Here is a 20,113-nt window from a genome sequence, read left to right on the forward strand (position 1 = left end):
GTTTGCTGGAAAGACCACTGGACAAAAAAAGGAAAGGAAAAAAAGCTCCCCTCCTCCACATCTCAGCAATTGGCTGAAGAAGACCTGGATTTTCATAATGCAGATGCTAGAAAAAGGCAAAGAGTTTATTATTTGATAAAATTAGAACTTAAGAATCCATTAAATCATGGACTGTGGAAAGGTCTGCCTCTAAAAGCCCCATATTTTTACTTGATTGAGTTTCTGCCCTTCACCCACCACAATGCTGCTTCAGAAAGCATACAGTATCAGCTGGACCATGCACCAAAAACCTGCCAGGTGAACCACCCTTCTCTCCATTTTCTTTTCATTTCATCAGAAGCCCAGAAATTAATGAAGACAGGATGTGCTAATCTCTGTAGTAACGCTGTAACCAACAGAGCAGCTCAGAGAATAGGGAAGGACAGATGTTCAGAAACACCCACCTTTGTAATTGGATTTTCAATGTCACAACATGATAGACATCTTGTAGCATGTCGGCTACTGTCGCATCTGGTGCATCAGTCACATAACTGAGAGGGAGGGGATTCCACCTCCCAAGCTTGATTATTCCTGAAAAGACAACAAAAAATCCATACTTTATATTTTATCAGCCATTTATGAAAGCCTTCAGCAAGGTTGATTGCTCCCAAGATTCAAGATCTGCCTTGAGGTTTATTGCAGTCCTGCCCAGGAAGATGTATTCTACTGACTCCTGAGAAAACAGTGGAGAAGAGCAGGAACAGATTCAAAATTTTTAGGAGAGAGTTGCTGACATGTTCCTGACTCTTAAATTACTGTAAGGAAACACAGGAGACTTCCTTCACATCTTTCATCATAGCTCTAAAGCCTAGTTCTTTAAGTTAGAATAAGCTTTAAGTACTTTCTAGTCCTGATTTTGCAGTCTACAAAAACTCTTCAGTAAATAAATGCATTACTTTGACTTGAACAGGAAAATTCCTATGCGTGGGCTTTCAGCACTGTTACAATCTAAACATGGTACGATTCCCAGTGTGGATGGAAACCCACCAAGCAGGAAGAGTTCACTCCCAGATACAAGTTGCACTATGCAGACAGTTTTGGGTTTTTTTTCCCCACAAAGAAAATCAAGAACCAAACAACTGCAAGCTGCTGACCACAGATCCAAAATAGCTTTTTGGAGGCGGGGGAGAATGCTGTATGTTCTATTTCTACTTCTGTTCATTCTTTCATAGGGATCATCACCTCTTCTGGATGAGCTTGTCAGAAAGCCTGCGAACTTGGATGGTAAACCATTTGGTGCAGAGGTATTATTTTTGTTTAGACAATTACAGAGGGCCCACCCACACCAAAAACAATGACTAATCCCAGGAATGACTTCCAGGAAGACACCAAACAAAGAAAGCCACAGTGCCATCTTACATGACAGCAAAGCAGTTCAGTCTTGTTCTGCACTATTGCCACTACTGCTTTTATTCCCTCCTTTATTGTATTCCCACTGCCCCACTGTTCTGCTCACTTAACTCTCCTCAGCTCAGCCCTACAAGACACCATTCTTCCATTCAAACTGATGCCTTCTGAGGTTTCTTTATATACTGTGTGATCTTTGAAAAGACATCCATAAACTCAACTGCCAGAAAAAAAGTAGTACACTAATACACAAGAAGACTACTTCTTCTGAGATAACAGACACGCCAAGAACTCCTCTTGGGTATCTAGAAGGATGTTGTGGTGCCAAGAAACTTCAACTGTCTCCTCCTCACTTTCTACTCCCAGCTCTGGAACTAACTGAACTGCAGTAAATTACAAAAACCTCTTATTCTGATCTCCCAAAAATAATCATAAGATAAACACTACACTGAAACAGTGAAACAAAGCTTCTCACAGAGACAATAACAGAATACAAAGAGGCCATGAAGTACCTGCTATGGAGTATTTTTCCCCATTCCTACACAGATTGAAGAGGAAATAATTTTAGTACAACTCCTTTTCTGTAGCACTTAAGTCTTTGCATTTACCACTGACAAGCTTTGCAAGGCATTCTGTCAGCACACACTGAAAGAAGCTGGAAGTGACCTAGTTCATCCTCAGTGGCACAAAGTTTCACTGGAACACACTGGTACAGACAGGCTAATACTTCAAGAGCAGTGAAGCTTAAGAAGCTTTTGGCAAAGAGATATATTGTCCAAATGAAACAAAAAGTTACTAAGTGTTGCTTGATATCCAATGCTTTAAAATGGGACATAAACAGAACAAAAACATTTCAATGATGCACTGTTTCAGTATTAAGATTTAACAATCTGGTGCTGAATATGCTGCAGTATAAATAGTGCCTGGACTCAGATCCAGTAGAGTAACACACAGCACTCATTCACAGCACCGTATGTCTCCAGTGCTGGCTCCTTGAGTCATATTCCACTTGCCAAGAAAAGCTGTTTTTCTTAAGGGGATAGTTTACTTAATGTTATCTCTGGTGACAACAAGAAATGCATATAGTACAGCATATATTAGTCATGAAATGAGCATCAAGGGTCCACTGCGTAAAATACATGCTGGAAAAACACAGTTTAGCTGCTGACTTCCTTCACCTCCTCCTGCTATATAATAATTTAAAGCAAAATCACCTAGAAATCCAGAAATCTATACAGGCTTCACAGAACACTTGGCTTCCCATGTTTAACCCCGCCAAGTTTTCATGTTATTGAAAAAATAAGCATCATATGTGCCCCATAAGTCACATCTAAATTGGTAATATTTTACAAGAGGCTTTATTTTTCATTCAATTAAGAAAGCACTCAGAGAGCACACCATCTGCAACTGCTCAGGCCTGGCAATGCTGGCAAAGGACAAAGAGATGGCTGGGAAGCACTGAAGTTACTAAAGGTGTCCCCACACTAAAAGGTTTTTTAAAAAAAACCAACCCAGCGCAGCCAGAATGCACCATGGGAAATACTATGCAAATTGTTTCACAGGAATGTCTGCTACTACTGGAAGTTAGGGAGATTTTTTTTTTTTTTAATCCTCCTCTACAACTGGAGAGGAAATTGTTTTGGCTGGATTTAAACAAACACAGGTGTTACCACAATGCTCAGTGCCTCTGCACGTTAACACCTGCTGAGTCCTTTACTCTGTGTTACAGCGCTGCTGATGCACGCTATTTTTTCAGCCGGTGTGATGTGACGTGTGAAATATTTTTTTCCAGAGCACATTAAGCTGGTCCAAACGATAGCCAGAAGCCATGGTTTCCATTCAGCTCCTCAGCAGACTTCACAGGTGTGTATTTCATGGCACCAACACTGTACTTAAGGCAACTCTTGGGCTGTGTTTGGGAAGATGATGCCAGCTTGTTGAGCAAATGTGTTCTCTGCATACTAAGACATCTCTGAATGACTACTCAATAAAAACTGAGCAGGCCAATATTTTCCCCCTAAAAAGGTCCCTTCTTACCCAGACTGGGTGTTTCTAACATAACAGCAACCCCGAGACGAAAACAGCCTGGCAGCAAGGGGTCACTTCCACATACACATTTTTTATTGTTCCTCTCATTGACTTCAAATCCTACCACAACCAACACTTGGGATGGGAGACAGGAATGAGGAAGGTACAGCTCAGGCCTTTAAAGAAATCATTTTAACTGGCCCGGCTAACCTTTTATCCTCCCACAACTGACACTTGGGATGGGAGACAGGAATGAGGAAAGAGTCACTGTGTTTTAATGAACATACTACTTCTCTGGTAGTATCACTTCCCTGTCAGCTCCAGACCTTCTCAAAATTACGTGTGGATAATGCACAGCAGATCAGAGAGCTCAGGAAACACAAATATACATCTTCCTTGAGTTCCCAAAACTCTTCTGTTAACATATCTGCCTCTCTTGCCAATATCTATTGGGTCTTTTTTCCTGTGAAAGATTTTTGAATGGTGAGCTAACAGATTTCAATGCTTGCACACATTCAAGAAATGGTTATAGACTAGAACAGCTCTCAGTTCACCAAGAAATGACCGAATGCAACCCAGGCTAGTTAGGCAATTAAAGACAATAAAGACATCAGTTTTCTCAAAAGATTTTTTTTCAAAACCTATGCTAGAAGAGATTCTCTATCCACACAGGTTGTTGGTTCTTGAATGGCATGTACTTCTACAGTCAGGTCTTTTATTAACTTTAAGCCTCAGCTTCATCAAAATGCAGACAGAGAAAAAAGAGAGTATCTTTGTGTAAAATGTGTCTAACTCCCTTTACCCACAAGAATGGCAGAACACACCAGTGGCAAACTTCTGTAAGCTCAAGTGTCAGGTTTGTACATAACAACCACTGAACTCACTGCTGTCACTCCACTCAGGCCAATGATGTGCCACCCTGCCAGCATGTTTCCACCTCAATTTCATTCAAAAAGCAGCTCTTTTGGAGAAGGAAAGTGATAACTACACAAGTGAGAGCAGAACACTACACTGAACAGAAGCCTTGCCCTGCTATATCACAGCTGACCCATTCTATATCCAGCAGAACTCATGACAGGATCCTCATGAGCTTTATTTTATTACCTGAAAAAATGATGCACCTAAAGTACTGGCATTATTCCTAGGACATCACCCTACTGAGATGTGAACTGAATGGATGCAAGGCTGGGGCTAAAGCAGACTTCCAGAAAAACTACTTTGATCAGGAGTATAAAATGACAAAAAGCAGGAAGCTGCTTTCTAGAAAAATACAGCTAAGCTGGCAAACCCTTTCCATTGTGTAATTCACATGAAAATGTCAAGTGCCATGAAAATTATTTATCTATATAGGCTAGAGACCTCATTTGTCAATGCAAATGGAAAGACAGCCACACAGCACAGTCATTCTAAGAATGCCACATCTGGGCTTTAGAACACACATACCATAGTCTAGCTATGACTATGGAATAAGGTCCTGAATGGAATGAAGGGCAGGTGCTGCATCTCCCACTCACCTGCACAGTAACCTTTAATCTGGATAGCCCCAAAACAATTACTGGAGCACCTCAGGTACCTTCCAACACATCGCTGCCGTAAAATTAAACTCTTCAAATGGGGCATTCTCCAAATTCCTTTTTGTGGCTAAACAGAGCAAACAACTAGAACATGCTTCACCCTGTCACTGGCTCCCTTCAAACCATCCCCTGCTCCCATCATGGCAATACTCTTGATTTCACTTTCACAAATTATGAGCATACCTGAATTACACCTTAAATGGATATTCGTACTATTAATGCAAATGCATATGCAGAAATAATGTTACTCATTTTAAATGCTAATCTGCCAGGGTTAAAATCTAGTCATGTGTCCCAGAATTTGTTTCCTTGCATCTCAGGGATCCCAGGACCAAAGCCTGAGAGTTGTGGACTGCAAACACAAGGCTGGTTGAAGAACACGACCAACATCTGCTGCTGCCTTGTGAATTCAATCAAGTAGTTTTGATCAAATATTGTGCTTTTAACAGCAGCTCTTACCAAAACAACAGACACTCAGGAGAAATTGCAGGTTAGCATTAAAACCCAAGAATTTCTGATTTCTTTTACAGCTCCAAATAAAAGATCTCAAAGAGATACCAAACAAAAGCCCCACTTCTGGGACCACCAAGCCATTTCTCTATCACCCACTATTGCAGGACTTCTTCCAAAATGGGTATGCTCCTGAGACAGTGACTGCATCTGTTTGTCCCTTTCAAAGGCATCTTATCCCTATGCTTTAGCATGAAATTTTCCTTTGTTGAGCTGTGTTTTGTTACAGAAATTGAAAGCTGCCTGTCCCATGTAATAAATACAAAGAATTACTTACTCATAAATCAGTTTGGAGAAAATCACTACCCTGCAGTACATAACAACTCAACCTATGTTTCTTACCTCTATACTGCCTGTAGTATATCATCACACTGTAACAACATAAAGCCATAATTTGTAGTTATTACTGTTAATCCAGCAAAGTGAACAACTTTTCAGGGAGAAAGGATGAAAAAGCAACAGGAAAAAATACCAGAAAATAAACTGATTATATTAATTTTTTTATTATATTATTAAGCTAGCTTTTTGGAAAATCTAAGAAAATACTACACTGCCTTTGCCCATTGTTATAAGTGTGCCAATATTATTCTACTGGATTTCAGTCAATGACACATTGGGGTAATAGATGGGAAAAAACAATCAGCAGAATACTCCCCCCATACTTCTAAAGCATCTTTCATCAGAAGGTCCCAGTGCACTTTAAAAACATTAATTAATTGAACTTTGCAACATCCTAATATGTGAGGTAGACTGTATTCTGCCAATTGCCATATTGGTGATGCAGTGATTGAAAGCACAAAATGAACATAATCCTATGCTTATGCCAATACAAAAGAATCCCCCTCCTTCCTCGTTTCAGCCCATAATAAATAATTCAGTGAGAGAACAGGAATAAACTATGTGATTACACTGTGATGTACACATCCACAAATCAACAGGAACACCCACAATCCCCGAATGACGAATGCTCCACCCCAGCTCATGAGACTTGTGCAACTTCAGGGCTCTGCACAAAAGGGTGACCTTCACCCAAGGGGAAAACACAGCCCAGCCACACAAAGCTCTGGAAGCACAAAGCCCCTTGAACTGCTGCTGCTGCTGAAGTCTTTGCTCTTGCTGTTTAAAAATGCTCTCATAAACTCTGAGTACCGGTGATGGTTTAGAGCACAAAACAACACAACTATGAGCCAGTCAATTTAAACACTTTCTGGCTTGCACATCTGTATCAGTACAGAGACTTTAATATAAACTAAGCAATTACATGATTACATATGATATTTATATGATTATATATTAAACATTTTATGGAATTATGGGTGTAACTATCAATAGAAAGACTGTTAGTGTTACAAGATTTAATGCCAAACTTCAGAGTACTTTCATAGATGAAAATCATTTTGATACATGAAGCTTGGTTTTTATGTTTTTCATTTTTTGAATGCTAGCATTGCCCCTTCCTTTCCTCCAGCATGACTCTATTGAAGTATTTGACTTAAATAACATACACTAAACAGTTTAATGGCTTGTAATTCCACATATCGGGTTTACATTTTACAGTAAAAAGATTGTGTCTCGTGTAATAGATGCTGCTTCACATTTGGGAAACGTTATGTGAGGACCCTGACTTTTATTAGATTAATTTAATATAGGCACTAAGTTACTAGACTAAATTAATAAAGATCTTCTTAAAAAAGGAAAAAAAATGAGGTGAGGGGAGAGAGAGAGTGAACAGAATGAACCCACAAATTAAATAAAATTTTCTGGAGCTTGTTATTTTGGAAGTCTTTATTTAATTTTCCAACCTCTATTCAGTTTGAAAAAACAGTCAATAATTGGTAAGGAAACAGGAAAAAAAAACCTTGATGTTATTTACTTCAGGGGATTATTTTTAAAACTGTTATATGATAGAACAGGAATACCACAAATAAATAGAAGGGCAAGGAAGCAAAGGAAGTACTATTAAAAAAACAAGACAACAGGCTATTCACTTAAGTTTCCAGAGTGGATTCAATGATCCTTGTGAGTCTCTTCCAACGCAGAATATTCTGTGATTCTGAAGTATTTTTTACATTTCCTGTATTACTTATAAAACTACCACCTCCACTGAGGAAAACCACATTCAGTCCTGCATAATATCTGTCTTTTGTCATTTTTGGGCTGAGTGTGCACTTGCCTTGGACAGCAAGAATATGCGTAAAGAGAGAGAAGTCCGCTTCTCTCATCTGAGACAGAGAACCACTTCTCTAAGTAGAGAGAGCTGAACCAGAGCATCAAACAAAGTCTTTGAAATCATGACAACTCATGACAGAAAGGCTACTGCGCCCAGGTGTCCTCCGTAACCCTGCCAGCCTGGAGTCCAGCTTCACCCTCCACCAGGCTGCCCTTCCTCAGAGGCACCCTCACAGCAGGGCAGCCTCAGTGGTATTATTGAGTAGACCCAATGCCCATAGGATTGCAGCACCCGCTCTATGTCACTAACATCATCCCCACATAATGCCCAGAGCAGGACACTCCACCCAGTTCTGCAAGAAATTACTGCCTTTTGGGCAATCTGTGCTCTTATGACAAGATTGTTCCCAGCTTAGCCCTGGGACACCAGGAGCACAGGCTGTGCCTCCTCCCAGGGAGCAGTGCCTGCTGAACACCCTTGAAATCCAGAGTGTCACAACTCAGCTTATTCCTTGATCAAAGAGCTTCTTTAGCTGCTGCCATGAGTAGAGGTTTGCTTTGCCATCTTAAAAACACAGCTGTGATTTGGACATCATAACTTTGGACATCAGCCATCTCTCCTTGAGTTCCAGGGTCCCTGGAAAAATGTGCTGCTTCACTGCCATCCCAGCATGACACCAGGACCTGTTTCTAATTTAGGACCTCCCAGAGGGCCAACATAAGCAGATACAGCTAGTGGGGACCTGCAGTGGGCTTCCAGCTCAGCCTCACAGACTGAGAACTGGGGCTTTAGTGCAGTTGCCTCAGTTGCTAAGAAACACAAAGGCAAGTGCCCTGAACAGCCATAAACAATGCCGGGATCATCTCACCACAGATTTTGGACCTGGTGACCATACACTCACCTCACTACCTATACAGGGCTACACATAAGTAACAGGACCAGAGCTTTACACAAACATTTGCTGTCCAACCTTTTTGTCATCTTTCTGCTAGGCCATTGCCACCAACACAAACTGCCTCATGACACGTTCAGCAAAAACAGAGTATCTGGGCAGACAGCCTTTGGTCCCTACCTCCCTGAAGCCTTTCTTGAATTTTATATGGTATTTCCCAACGGAGAAGAGGAGAGATAGGAGACATTTTCCCTCTCTGGGGAAAACCCTGCTTCTTTTTTTAAAAAATGCCAATGCCCCAAACTCCTGCAATTCACCCAGCTTCAATGCTTGCCTATAAGCTTCACACGGAAAGTCAGTCTACTGAGCAGAAGAAACAGCACAATAACATGGCATTGCAGCTGAATACATAAAACACGTTTTAAAGGTTATAAAAGAGCATTGCTAACAGGACATTGTAGAGGATAATAAGCTTAGAATTAAGCCTACAGACATTGTCTGGCCTTGTATGAATCTGAATATCCTGCCCACTCACAGCAATAGCTACAGAGAGCACAGAAAGTCTGGCTCACACTGCAAACATACAGTAGCCAACTATCTTTGTGTTGAGTCAACTACAAGTAGATTTGAAAATTCATGGGTCTCAAGTCCAAAATAAAATAAGGGCATACAGCATGCTGTGCTGCACAAACAAACCCCTAAACTAATGCAGTTTCGTATTCTGGCCTATGTAGTTTAACAGCTTAATCTCTTTAGTCTAAGGTTTGTGTCTTGGGGTTTTCCCTACGCTGTATAAAGACTGGCAGAATGTTTTTTTCACTAAATTACTACTTTTGGTTTGCTTTCTGTCTTTTCTTTCTTCCCACCAGACATTCAGCTCTTGACTTCCATAAGAAAAAAACAACATGAACAACTGAAAAACTAGTAGGACAGCATCTAACTATTCAGGACAGAAAAGCAAGTATTGCTGAGGAAATAGAGGGATCGAGGACTTTAGCGATAATCTCAAATAACTGCTTCCACTAATTCAACATTAATGCAATAAGTGAAGACACAGTTGCTGTAATTTTTGCCATTCAACTCTGAAGCCCTCTGCTCTTTGTAGCGGCCTTACTTTAAGAGTACAGCCAGATCCATACAGGATCAAAAAATATTCACAAGCTTGATCGCAGTATCTCTAATGACATTCTGTTAAGAACTAATTCCACCACAAAGCAGTTAACAAAGAAGGCAGTAATACTTGTATTTTAGCATTTTTATATTAAAAATTTTTATGGAAGCAGAAGTATCCATGAAAATCTGCATGCACATGTATATTTAAGAACAGGCAAGAGATCTAAGACTGTTGATACTCAGGCTCAGGTCTCACCCATAGTACAAATAGGTAGAAGGTAAGGGAATAAGCCTCCCCTTTGTCTTACAAATTGATCAACTAGAAGAGACAGAGAATAGTATCTTTAAGGTTATAATATTTCTTTTCAAAATACATTTTAATAACCCTACTTCTCAATTTGCACAGCATTGCAAATTCAGATGAATTTCATTAAATTAAGTAATACATTTTCCTTTACTGACACTTATTTCAGTTGATAATCTGATCTCAAGTTCCCCATCTCTCTCTTTTATTCCCAGGAAGAGCAAAAAATTCTGCATTTCTGACAAGTCTAAATAAAGCTTTGCTGGTTACTGAACTATGCCACATTTCCTATCAACAGAAAACAAAAGCGGAAAAAAAAAGACTAGTTCACCACTAGAGGAGATGACTCAGAGCAAGCAGGAACTGTTACCAGACTCAGAAAAAACAGTTTTCTCTTGTACTGTTGATGAGCCCACATTAATGCTGAGATGAACCTAGATTTGTTTTCTTAGCCCACATCTTCCTAGAACTGAACCTATTTTCTTACAAAGCCACCAGATCCTTTTTGGATCCTGTTAGCATTTTAACTTCATGTTAGTCATTTTGTGAAGAAGAGACAAAAAACAGAAAGACATAAATAACTATTTTTTTAAATTTAACTGATAAATTTCTCTGCACATGGTAAAGACTGGAAAGAGTTATTAACATTTTGGATCTGGAAGTTTGCAGCACACACACATCATGCTCAGCAGCATTTCCAGCTCCCCACTTCTTTAGCAGCAGCTAAGATTGTCACGTAATCACCACATATAGAAATTGTGGAACTGCTATGAAGAAAAGTAACTCTATCCCAGCCAAAACCAGAGTGTTTAATGGACAGACTCTCCAAGTCTCAAGCATTGCTGGCACCATGAACACCCTTGTGAGATGGGGTAGAGCTCCAGTACCTCCTCTCACCATTTCTTTCTCTTTCCTAAACTCTATCTCATGTTCAAATCAAAGAGATAAAAAATGCTGCAGAGTGATAATTCAAGAGAAAAGGGAGGAAAGACTGTCATTTCTAATCATCTCCCAAAGCCCCAGGTGTCTTGGGCCCACGTATGCACAGCTTCTATGTGCGAAAGCAGAAAAGGAATCTAGAGGCCCATTCCCAGTTCGGGGGAATATAATTAAAGAAAGATACAGTGGGATGATGCCTTATTCAGAACATGGCACCAACACTGGAAAATCCCTGGAATCTACCAGAGATACCATTTCACCATAAGGCACAACCTATACTGCTGCCAGCATTCTCCTCTGTACCACAAATACGGAGTATCTCACTAGGGATTTCAACTAATAATATCATGCTTCAGCAAAAAACAAGATATAAATAACTACTTCACAAAGTCTTATGTAGGAAGATGAAGACACTGCATACATCTTCTCAAAGAATAGGCTGAACAGCCTTCATATAATCCAGATATATTCTCTTCTCCTTACTGGCACAGAGAACCAGAGCAGACCTCAGCAGTGAGGGAGCATTACTAGCCCAACACACCAAGGCAGCTCTGGGAAGTCTATGGTTTTCACAATCTGATTGATTTCAAAGGTCACCCTGGAGGAAAAGCCTCAATCTGGTTCCTGCCGACACAGCCATTTCCCACAGCCAGTATCTATTCTCTGCTCTTGGCACTCACTCAGGTGGTGGGACGTGGGTTGCACTGTGGGTATCTGCATCTTAATGAAAGTCTATTTCACTCCCCCAAAGCCTATTGTTCATTTGGAGCCATGGAGTGCTACTGGTTGTTTCATATTGGAGGTCTTAAGACAGGTATGCACACCAAAGAAAAAAAGACTTTCTGAGTAAGAAAAAACTTTGGAACTATAGAATTATCCTAAAAATCTGAGCTGCCTAAAATACTATAGCAATTGAGACTTAAAACTATTTGTAATTCCTTCTAATCAGCAAAAAAATACCCTCCTTTCTTCATTTGACATCTGAGTTCATGGTGGATGAAAATCCAATCAGAGGAGCCTATCAGCACTAAAACAGCTCCCATTTTCCCCACGTGAGGACCCCAGTTTACAGTTTATCACAGATTAACTCATTTGAAAAGCTCATGCAGTAAGAGTCCCAATCAGTGTGACCAACCATCACTGTAGTGTAGATGGAAAAGATCACAGCCACACCATTAGAACTGCAATCTAGGAGAATAAAATTAAATATTAAACCAAACTGATAAATTAGAGATTAATCTATAGGATTTTGTGAGAAATTACCTAGTCTAGGTAGACTGCTCTAGACTAAACATGTTGCACTGATGAAATTCAAAAGGTTGTCCAGTCAAGCCATACTGAAAATTAAGGTCTACCCACTCTCCATAACCAGGAATAATTTTATTGCTGGAGGCCCCAAACAGCGGCCTTCTTGTTACTTCCTTTACCTACTTCTCAGGTGAAATGTTTTTCGTCACATGTTCAAAGAAGTGAACTGAAGATACAGAGATCTATATCGATCTCATCTGGAGATGGCTAAAGAACACTGTTCATTTAGAAAAAGTAAGATAAGAGTTTGAAATCTAAATACTCTGTGTTAAGGCTAAGCTAACAAGCTCTTTACAAATGAAATGGGGGCATTTAGGGAGGCACTTAAGCCAGCTTTTAACCAGGTGTGTAATATACAAAAAGCCTCATATTCCATTAACTGTGGTGAGTACCTCCAAATGCCATACAAAGACAAAAGGAATGTCATACCCAAAGCATCTTTTGAGTAATTTTTACTTGAAAAATTTTGAGCAATTTTATCTTGAAAGAAATTTTATCTTGAAAGAAAATATTAGCCAATGTATTGAAAATATTAGCTACCTTACAACCTAAACTTTTGAGCAATCTTGGCAGAACTGCAAAATTATGCTATTACTATGGCTGAGGAGTTTTCTGCCAGTAGAGGAAAGGGAATTTGCTGTGTTTCACAAAACACAGGTTGATAGGCAAGAACAATGCACACTCTCCCTCAGCCTCAGTGAAACAGCAGAACCCTCCACCAGCAACTGCCCCTGGCCAGAAAATGGTCTCAACCTTGTCAACAGCCTTTTAGGCGCTTCTTGGGTACAAAAAAAAAAAATTTCAATTTTGAGCTTGCAAAGCAATGAACAGGTTTTCTTTCCTGCGAAAACAGACCTCAAATTTGTCATAGTGAGTAAGATGAAACAACCCTGTCTGAGAATTCCTCATAGCAAGCAGCTCTGCTGGTCAGTGCCTGCTCACCCATCCACCCAGGACCACATCACTGTCACCTTCCTCCTCCTGCCCACGCCTCGCTGCTCCCGTCTCTGAATGACGGCCAGCACCTCCCAGCTCTACAGGAATAAATCTCCAGACCACAAACCCCTAATATCCCTTCCTCCTCCCCCAAGGCAACCAGTTACCAATGTCTGGCTTGAGTCATGACTTTTCTTCCCATCTTCTTCCCATGTATTTTACTCAAATTTATAAACAGTGGAAGCAAGCACTAGAGGTGCCCTAAGAGGGATGAGCCAGGGATGCCTGCTCCACAAGAGCCATGCCCAAGGGTGCTTGCTCAGAGTGGGGCAGCCCACAGAACACCAAGGTGCTGTTCCCAGAGCAGGGAAAGCTGCAGTGCTGGACGAGGAAGGAGCACGGCAGGCAGGCACGGTGATGGCTGCCAGTCAATTCACACCTCGGCATTAACCCTCTTCCCTGTGCACACATGGGCTGCACAGCCAGCTGCACACACCCCTCCCTCACTGCAGCCAAGGAGAGCAAAACATTCCATCTTTCCACTAAAATGACCCATTTTACTGCCACAACAACTCATTTTTGATAGACACGCTCTGGATCTGCTGTCATGTATGCGTTATTAGATAAGTATTTCTAAATAGCAGGTGTGATATATTTTAAGTGAATGCAAATATTATGTGCATAGCCACAGTAAAGGAAGAGAACACAGCAGCCAGTTTAAATCCTACTTCCTTTACTGATCTTCGCAGTAGAAGCAGTAAAGGATTTGTAGGGAGCTGATATAGTATAGCACAAAGTGAATTAATATTAAAAGGAAAAAAAACAACTTACTTCAGGGACTAACACTTTTCCCCCTTCCTGCACATAAAGACGTGTAGCTGTGTTAACTCTGGATGCTACAAGTTAGATATGTATGTTGTAAAATTAGACACAAGTACACAGCTTGTTGTTGTAACTCAGAAATAAAGCACATAAGTAAAAAAAACCCTGAAAATCAAACAGGTTTTTTTCAGCTGTTTCTCCAAGAAATGCCAGAAAATTCTTTGTATTTCATCTTGGGGTATGGACATTAGTAGTCATTCTCTGACAATATTTATATGAGAAGTTTTCAAACTGTACAAAGTTGCTAAACTCATTATCCTTATTGCACAAAATTATGTTCAATCCTTTTTTTTTCCAAACCACCACCAAAAGATGACATTATTTAGAATATTCCCTGTGTAACGCAGAGCAGCAGATTGTGGAAGTAACAGATATCTTGCTTTGGTGGATAAAAATCAGGGGAGAAAAAGAGAATCAGTTCATAAAACCACAACTTGCGTAACTGGTTTTGCTTAAATGAAAAACAAATCAACTGATCATTTCCTGGCAGATGAAGCATTACATTCAAACAGAATTTAAGAATTTTATTCTTTAATTATTTAGCCATAGTCTTACTCTCTTTCACTCTATTCCCTTTTTATTTAACAACTTTTTTTTAAAGCAGGTAAATTTTGAAGGAGGAACTCTGTCTCAAACTACAAAAGTTTGAAAAGGAAAACATCAAAACCAAATCATCTCGAAACAACGTATTTTTAAAACTTATGTCCATGCTTCCTCTGCTGTTTAACTTTCTCTCTTGGCAAAAATATTCTAAGAATTTCATAAGACTACTAATATATTTGTTTAATCCCCAGTCCCAGCCCTCCAGAGATGGCTTTTAGGTGGGTTTGTTAATAAATTGTTAATACTTTGTTAATAAGCAGTGGCGCAGCCGTGGTGGGGGAGTTTCCCAGGTGAGAGCTCAGCCCTCCTGGATCCAAGTTCATCACTCGCCACATTGCTAATGAGACAAGTGCAGCCCAACACGAGGTTAATTGTCAGAAGCAATAATCTAAATTAAACTGGCCAACATTCAAGTAAAAGGTACCATTTAAAATATCCTTTTCCAATGAAAGCAATCTCAGGAGTTTATTTGCCTACTCAATATAGGATTCCAGGTTTTAAAAAAAACCCTTCTCCTTCCCCTCTAAGGAACCGAAGTAATTATTTTTAATACAGTGACATATGTTAGACAAAAGTATTAAGGAGGGGGCTTCATTCCACTCCAAGTCTCAATGGAATTTTCCCTTATGTGATCACACATCTGAGCTCAGATTTTACCCTAACCAATGAAGATTTTTTGTTGTACAATTGCTATTAGCTGATGAGAAATCTTCTCACAAATAATCCCAAAACATGGAAGATCTAGTGTGATGTTCCCAGCACTGAGAAATATAATTAAAACAACATGGGGAAATAGAAAAAAAAAAAAGAAAAAAGTGAGAGTTCACAAAAACATTTGAGAAACAGCTCAAGTCAACTCCAAGCTCACTTGGTTTTGGCTGGGACTGCGGGCTCACAGCAGCTTCAGCCTGCCAAAACAAATACAGCCACCCGTTTGTTCCCGATGCTTTCACCCAGGGAGGGACCTGCTCCTTTGCTTTCCCCTGCTACGATGACATGTCTGCTAGGATTTAACTGGGGTTCATATCCCTGCCCACCTCTGAAACAAATATTATTCTGTTAATTGTGAGAAGAAAAGGACTTAAGTGCCTCCTCGGACTGACATAATAACCAATATCTTCCAGATAATTATTATGTGCTGTAATTAAAACAATACACATCATTCAGGCAAAAAGTTTAAAAATACCTTGGGAGGAAGTAGTTGGGGATATAATTCCACACAGGGAATCTGTTTAATTGTGGTTGCAAACATAGAGGAAAAATATTGCATTTAAGATAAATATTATTCATTCACAGTGCAGAGTTAATATAAAAAAGCATCTAATAAACATGAATGTTTGGCTGTAGCTACAATATTTTATGCATATGTTTACCAGTAAGAAATTACTGCAACACATATGAAAAAGTAGTTGTCAATTAACCTTTTTTGTACTTTTAAAATTATTTAGTTGTCATTTTTAGGAAAAGCTGGTAAGTGGATACAAAACTCCTTTTCAAAGCACGCAGTCACCTATACCTAATCTCTGCACTAGTGACCATTAGAATATCCAGATTTTCAGAACTCCTTAATTTTAGCCTTGAAAATGATATCATTTTAAGGTAGGTAATGCAGTGAAAATTCTCTCAATTGAATAACAACAAATGCAACAAGAAAGGAAAATGCTTTACAAAATATTAGGAAAGACAGTGGATTTAAGTAAGTAATATTTTAAAAAAATTGGCTCAGCTTTTAATGATATTGCACAAGTGCCTTTCTTTTTCTAACACAAAGTTGAACTCTTGAATCACTACAGATGCCTTAGTCTAAGAGGTAGCTGGCAAACACAATGGCATGAAAAGCATCTTGCATTAGACACGGCCAGTTCCAGATTAAGATGCTGACATGAACTAGTTAGAAACATTTTTACATTTCTCTTTTTTTTAAATTCCCATTTGGGAACTTGCTGGTCCCTCTTCCAAACATATAAAATTCAATCCACAACACAGAAGCTTTGTCACATTCCATTCCTTGGATGCATTGGCCAGTCTACTGCCTACTCAGGAACCAAAGGGACCAAGGCGTTCCAAGGGGAACGTACAAAATTACACTCTCAGGGTACTAAAATGAACTCTGGAAGTTTGAAAGAAGCACATATTTACCTCTGTTAACTGGAGAACCACCTGCAGCAAGCTGTGCTGGTAGTACAGCTAAAGATGACTTTTTAAAGACAAATAGGCAGTGGCAAAACTGAGAAGATTCTAGAGTTCCTGAACTTTGATGTAGCTACTAATCCTAGGCTACTGCCAGTGCTCTTCCTGCCCGATTCTTAAGTGCATACAAAAGCAAACAGCAGATGGCCAATTCATAAGACTGGCAATATTGGCATAATCAACACAGAGCCACCGGCCCGTGCCCGCATTCAGCCAAGCAGAGGCTGATTAATCAACTGAGATAACAGAGTGAAGACCAGAGATGCCTGGAGAACACCTACAGAAAGGACTTCACTCACCAGGACACCCTGAGTAAGGTTCTTCATGGTCCAAAGTAACACATTTACAAAACACATTGTTAGTTTCTTTTTCTATATAATGGTTTGTTTTCCTTCTCCTTTTAAATGTCAATCTCCTACGTCAGATGTGGGAAACAAGCATTTTAATCTTAATTTCTCCCCAAATGTTATTAAAGGACAATAACACAGACCCATTAAAAATATAAGGAAATAATTTAGTGAGTAACTGTTATAGACATAAGGAGACAAAACTGTTTTTTCAGAATTTAAAGCAAAAAAAAAAAAAGTCCAAGCAGCTTTTCTAACTGCACTAAAAAGACACTAGGCAGCATCCATTTTTTGTTTCTGACACTTATTCTTCATCATTTCATTGCTGATTTGAGGAAGGGCACAATTACAGTAAGGTCAGATCTGTTAAGTACTCAGGACACGGCAGGCTGAATAAGACAAGCAACAAAAAAGTGCCTTATTTTTTCTCCTTTTTCTCCCAAATGAAGTAATGTACCATAGAAGTCCCATTCTTGCCTGACACTTTGCACCTCCAGCAGCCAAGGGGCAAAAGGCACTGTAGGACTTCTATCTGGAAGAAACATAACATTTCCTATCCAAATCCAAACACAATGATCCCAAACCAGCAAACTATCCAGCAGCAGTGTAGGTCAGATTGGCGAGGTTATAGTTAGCTATTTCTGCCAGTTTAAAGCCCAAACTGCAAATGTTTACTCAGTCCTCTTACAGATTTAACAACTCAAGCACACTGGACGATGACCACCTCTGCAAGGCTAAGCTGCTATTTATCATTAGTTAGAATTAAATAAAAGCACAAAGACAGATTTTGAAAACCTAGAGCACATACAAAAAATTACACTCTGCTCCAAGACCTAACACAGTAATAGACTCTCACAGGAATAGCTATTTCGCTGGCAAGATAGTGCAATAATGCAATTACTGCCATTTAATTAATTTATATTCTCAAAATCTGTCTTCTTACAATTTCTGAGTATTTCACTTTAACATCAAGACAGGATTTTCTGCCCTGGTTTGCCATAGCAACCCTTGCAACAAATGGCAGTTGTCTATAAAAAGGGGGGACTCTTTGAGTATGCATGCATGGTTTAGTATGGTTTGTTTTAAAGCAGGTCAGAGCACAATGGACCTTTTCTACCGTGTGGGATTGAACACCAACAAATCTCACTTCAAGGGCTGCCACGCTCCTTTGCAAAATGAAATGACACTGCTGCTAAGTCTGGATGTAATTACAGATATGAAAGGATGGCTATGAAAGTTGCTTGTATCTTCCTCTCCCTCCTCTACTCTAGATGTATTTGCCATACAGCTGTTAACATCCTGAACAAGTAACATGCAGCAGACTTAACATTTCCTTTCATTTTAAGTATTAGTATACAGTGGTGGCTATTAAAGCACATTTACCACTAAAGAATGAGACCTTTGTCTGTCTATGGCAAGCAGAGCTCTGCCCTGCCTGCCTGTGCAGCCCAGGGCAAAAGCTATACTGGGAAGCCTTGACCTCCGGCCCAACAAGGACACTCAGTAGGGCTAAGGGTAATCCCAACCTCTCCTTGCTCATTCAGCTTCTCAAGCTGTTTGAAGTAATCATTACCAACACAGCTACATTTTGCGGTCATATTATAAAATGAATCATTGTTCAACAGTCCAAGATTGCTAAACTTGTTTTATGTGTGGTTTAGAGTAGAGTCACTGGTTGCTCAGACCCCTCAGAGCTGTACTCCCCCCAGTCCAGTTGCAGCAGGGAAAGCACTCGTCTTTGGCACTACTCCAAACATAGGATGGTGTAAGCGAGCAGCATATGGCCTCTAGTGTTCCTTCTCACCAGTTCCCTACAAGATAGCCGAGATTTTCTTCAGCCACTTCCATATGAAGAACCTTTACCTCGAAGAATCTCTTCTAAAGTTTTAACACAACAACTTCTGGGAATTAAAATATCTACCACTCTTTTTGAGGTACTCTGATTATACCCTCTGAAACATTACTTCTCAGTACATGTCCCTACAGGCACAATTTCTGTTTTAAGAGAGCCTGTGGAATATTTGATGTTGGGATTTGGTAGGAGTGAATGAATGCTCCATTATTCAGCCTGGTGGTACAGCAGTGGTTGCTCTGAAGTTTTACAATGCAGCGTATGGCTGTATGACATCATATGACATCATAAATCTCCCACAATTTCTAAAGCTTCTGATGAATGTGTATCCATAAGGACCTTGTTAATTTTTTTTTTTTAAAGAGTTAATAAAATAAAAATCTTTTGCACTTGTATATTATTTAGAAGTCTACAGACAAGTATTAACCACCTTGAGCTTTAAAACCAAAACTCTTTTACCTTAAGCTTCATAGAAAAGAAGGCACCATCTTGATTTATAGATGCAGTCAGACAGGGCACCCTGCTTTCCATCCTATGTGAAAAACTCACAAAATACATGAATCTTAGTTTGAATTAATATTTCTAAAAAGTTCTCTGGAAACAAAAAGATACTGTATTTCTTTTTATTACAACCAAGTGTTCATGTTTCAACCAAAACCAGCCCAAATTAACAACTATTTTCCCCTTCTTTTAAAACCTTCCTACATACACATACATATTAGTCAAGTTAAAGACCAACTTCTCAGTCCTTGCCAAAACAGTGGATATTTGCTATCCCCACCTTCAATCAAACACAGACATACACATACAACTAAAGCAACACCTTACCCTACTTTACAGCTCTTAACCCCAGGCTTCATGGGTCTCCCTACCCTCTGCAGCTTTTTCCTTCCTCCAATTTAAAGGAAAGTACTTGAAACCAAGTCAAATTTTACATATATTAAGACACACATGGCTCCTTACTTTCAGTCTTAAGAGTTCCCACACTTCTGGTCTCTGAGGACACAGGCTTTCTCCATGACTCTGAAGTGGTAAGAGATTCCTACAGGCAATCCCTATTTTGTTATCCCAGTCTTAGT

General features: G+C 39.7%; 1 protein-coding gene across 2 annotated transcripts in view; it reads right to left on the reverse strand.

Moving 5' to 3' along the window:
- Positions 1–20,113, reverse strand: part of SATB2 (SATB homeobox 2) — a 130,942-nt gene that overhangs the window by 70,837 nt on the left and 39,992 nt on the right. For both annotated transcript variants that reach the window (XM_039698411.1, XM_039698419.1), the window contains exon 4: positions 444–570. In XM_039698411.1, the coding sequence (XP_039554345.1) occupies positions 444–570 (127 nt within the window). The remainder of the gene's footprint in view (positions 1–443; positions 571–20,113) is intronic.

Source organism: Passer montanus, unplaced genomic scaffold, assembly GCF_014805655.1.
Source record: "Passer montanus isolate IOZ18808 unplaced genomic scaffold, ASM1480565v1 scaffold1, whole genome shotgun sequence".
In the NCBI taxonomy this organism is placed as follows: Eukaryota; Metazoa; Chordata; class Aves; order Passeriformes; family Passeridae; genus Passer; species Passer montanus.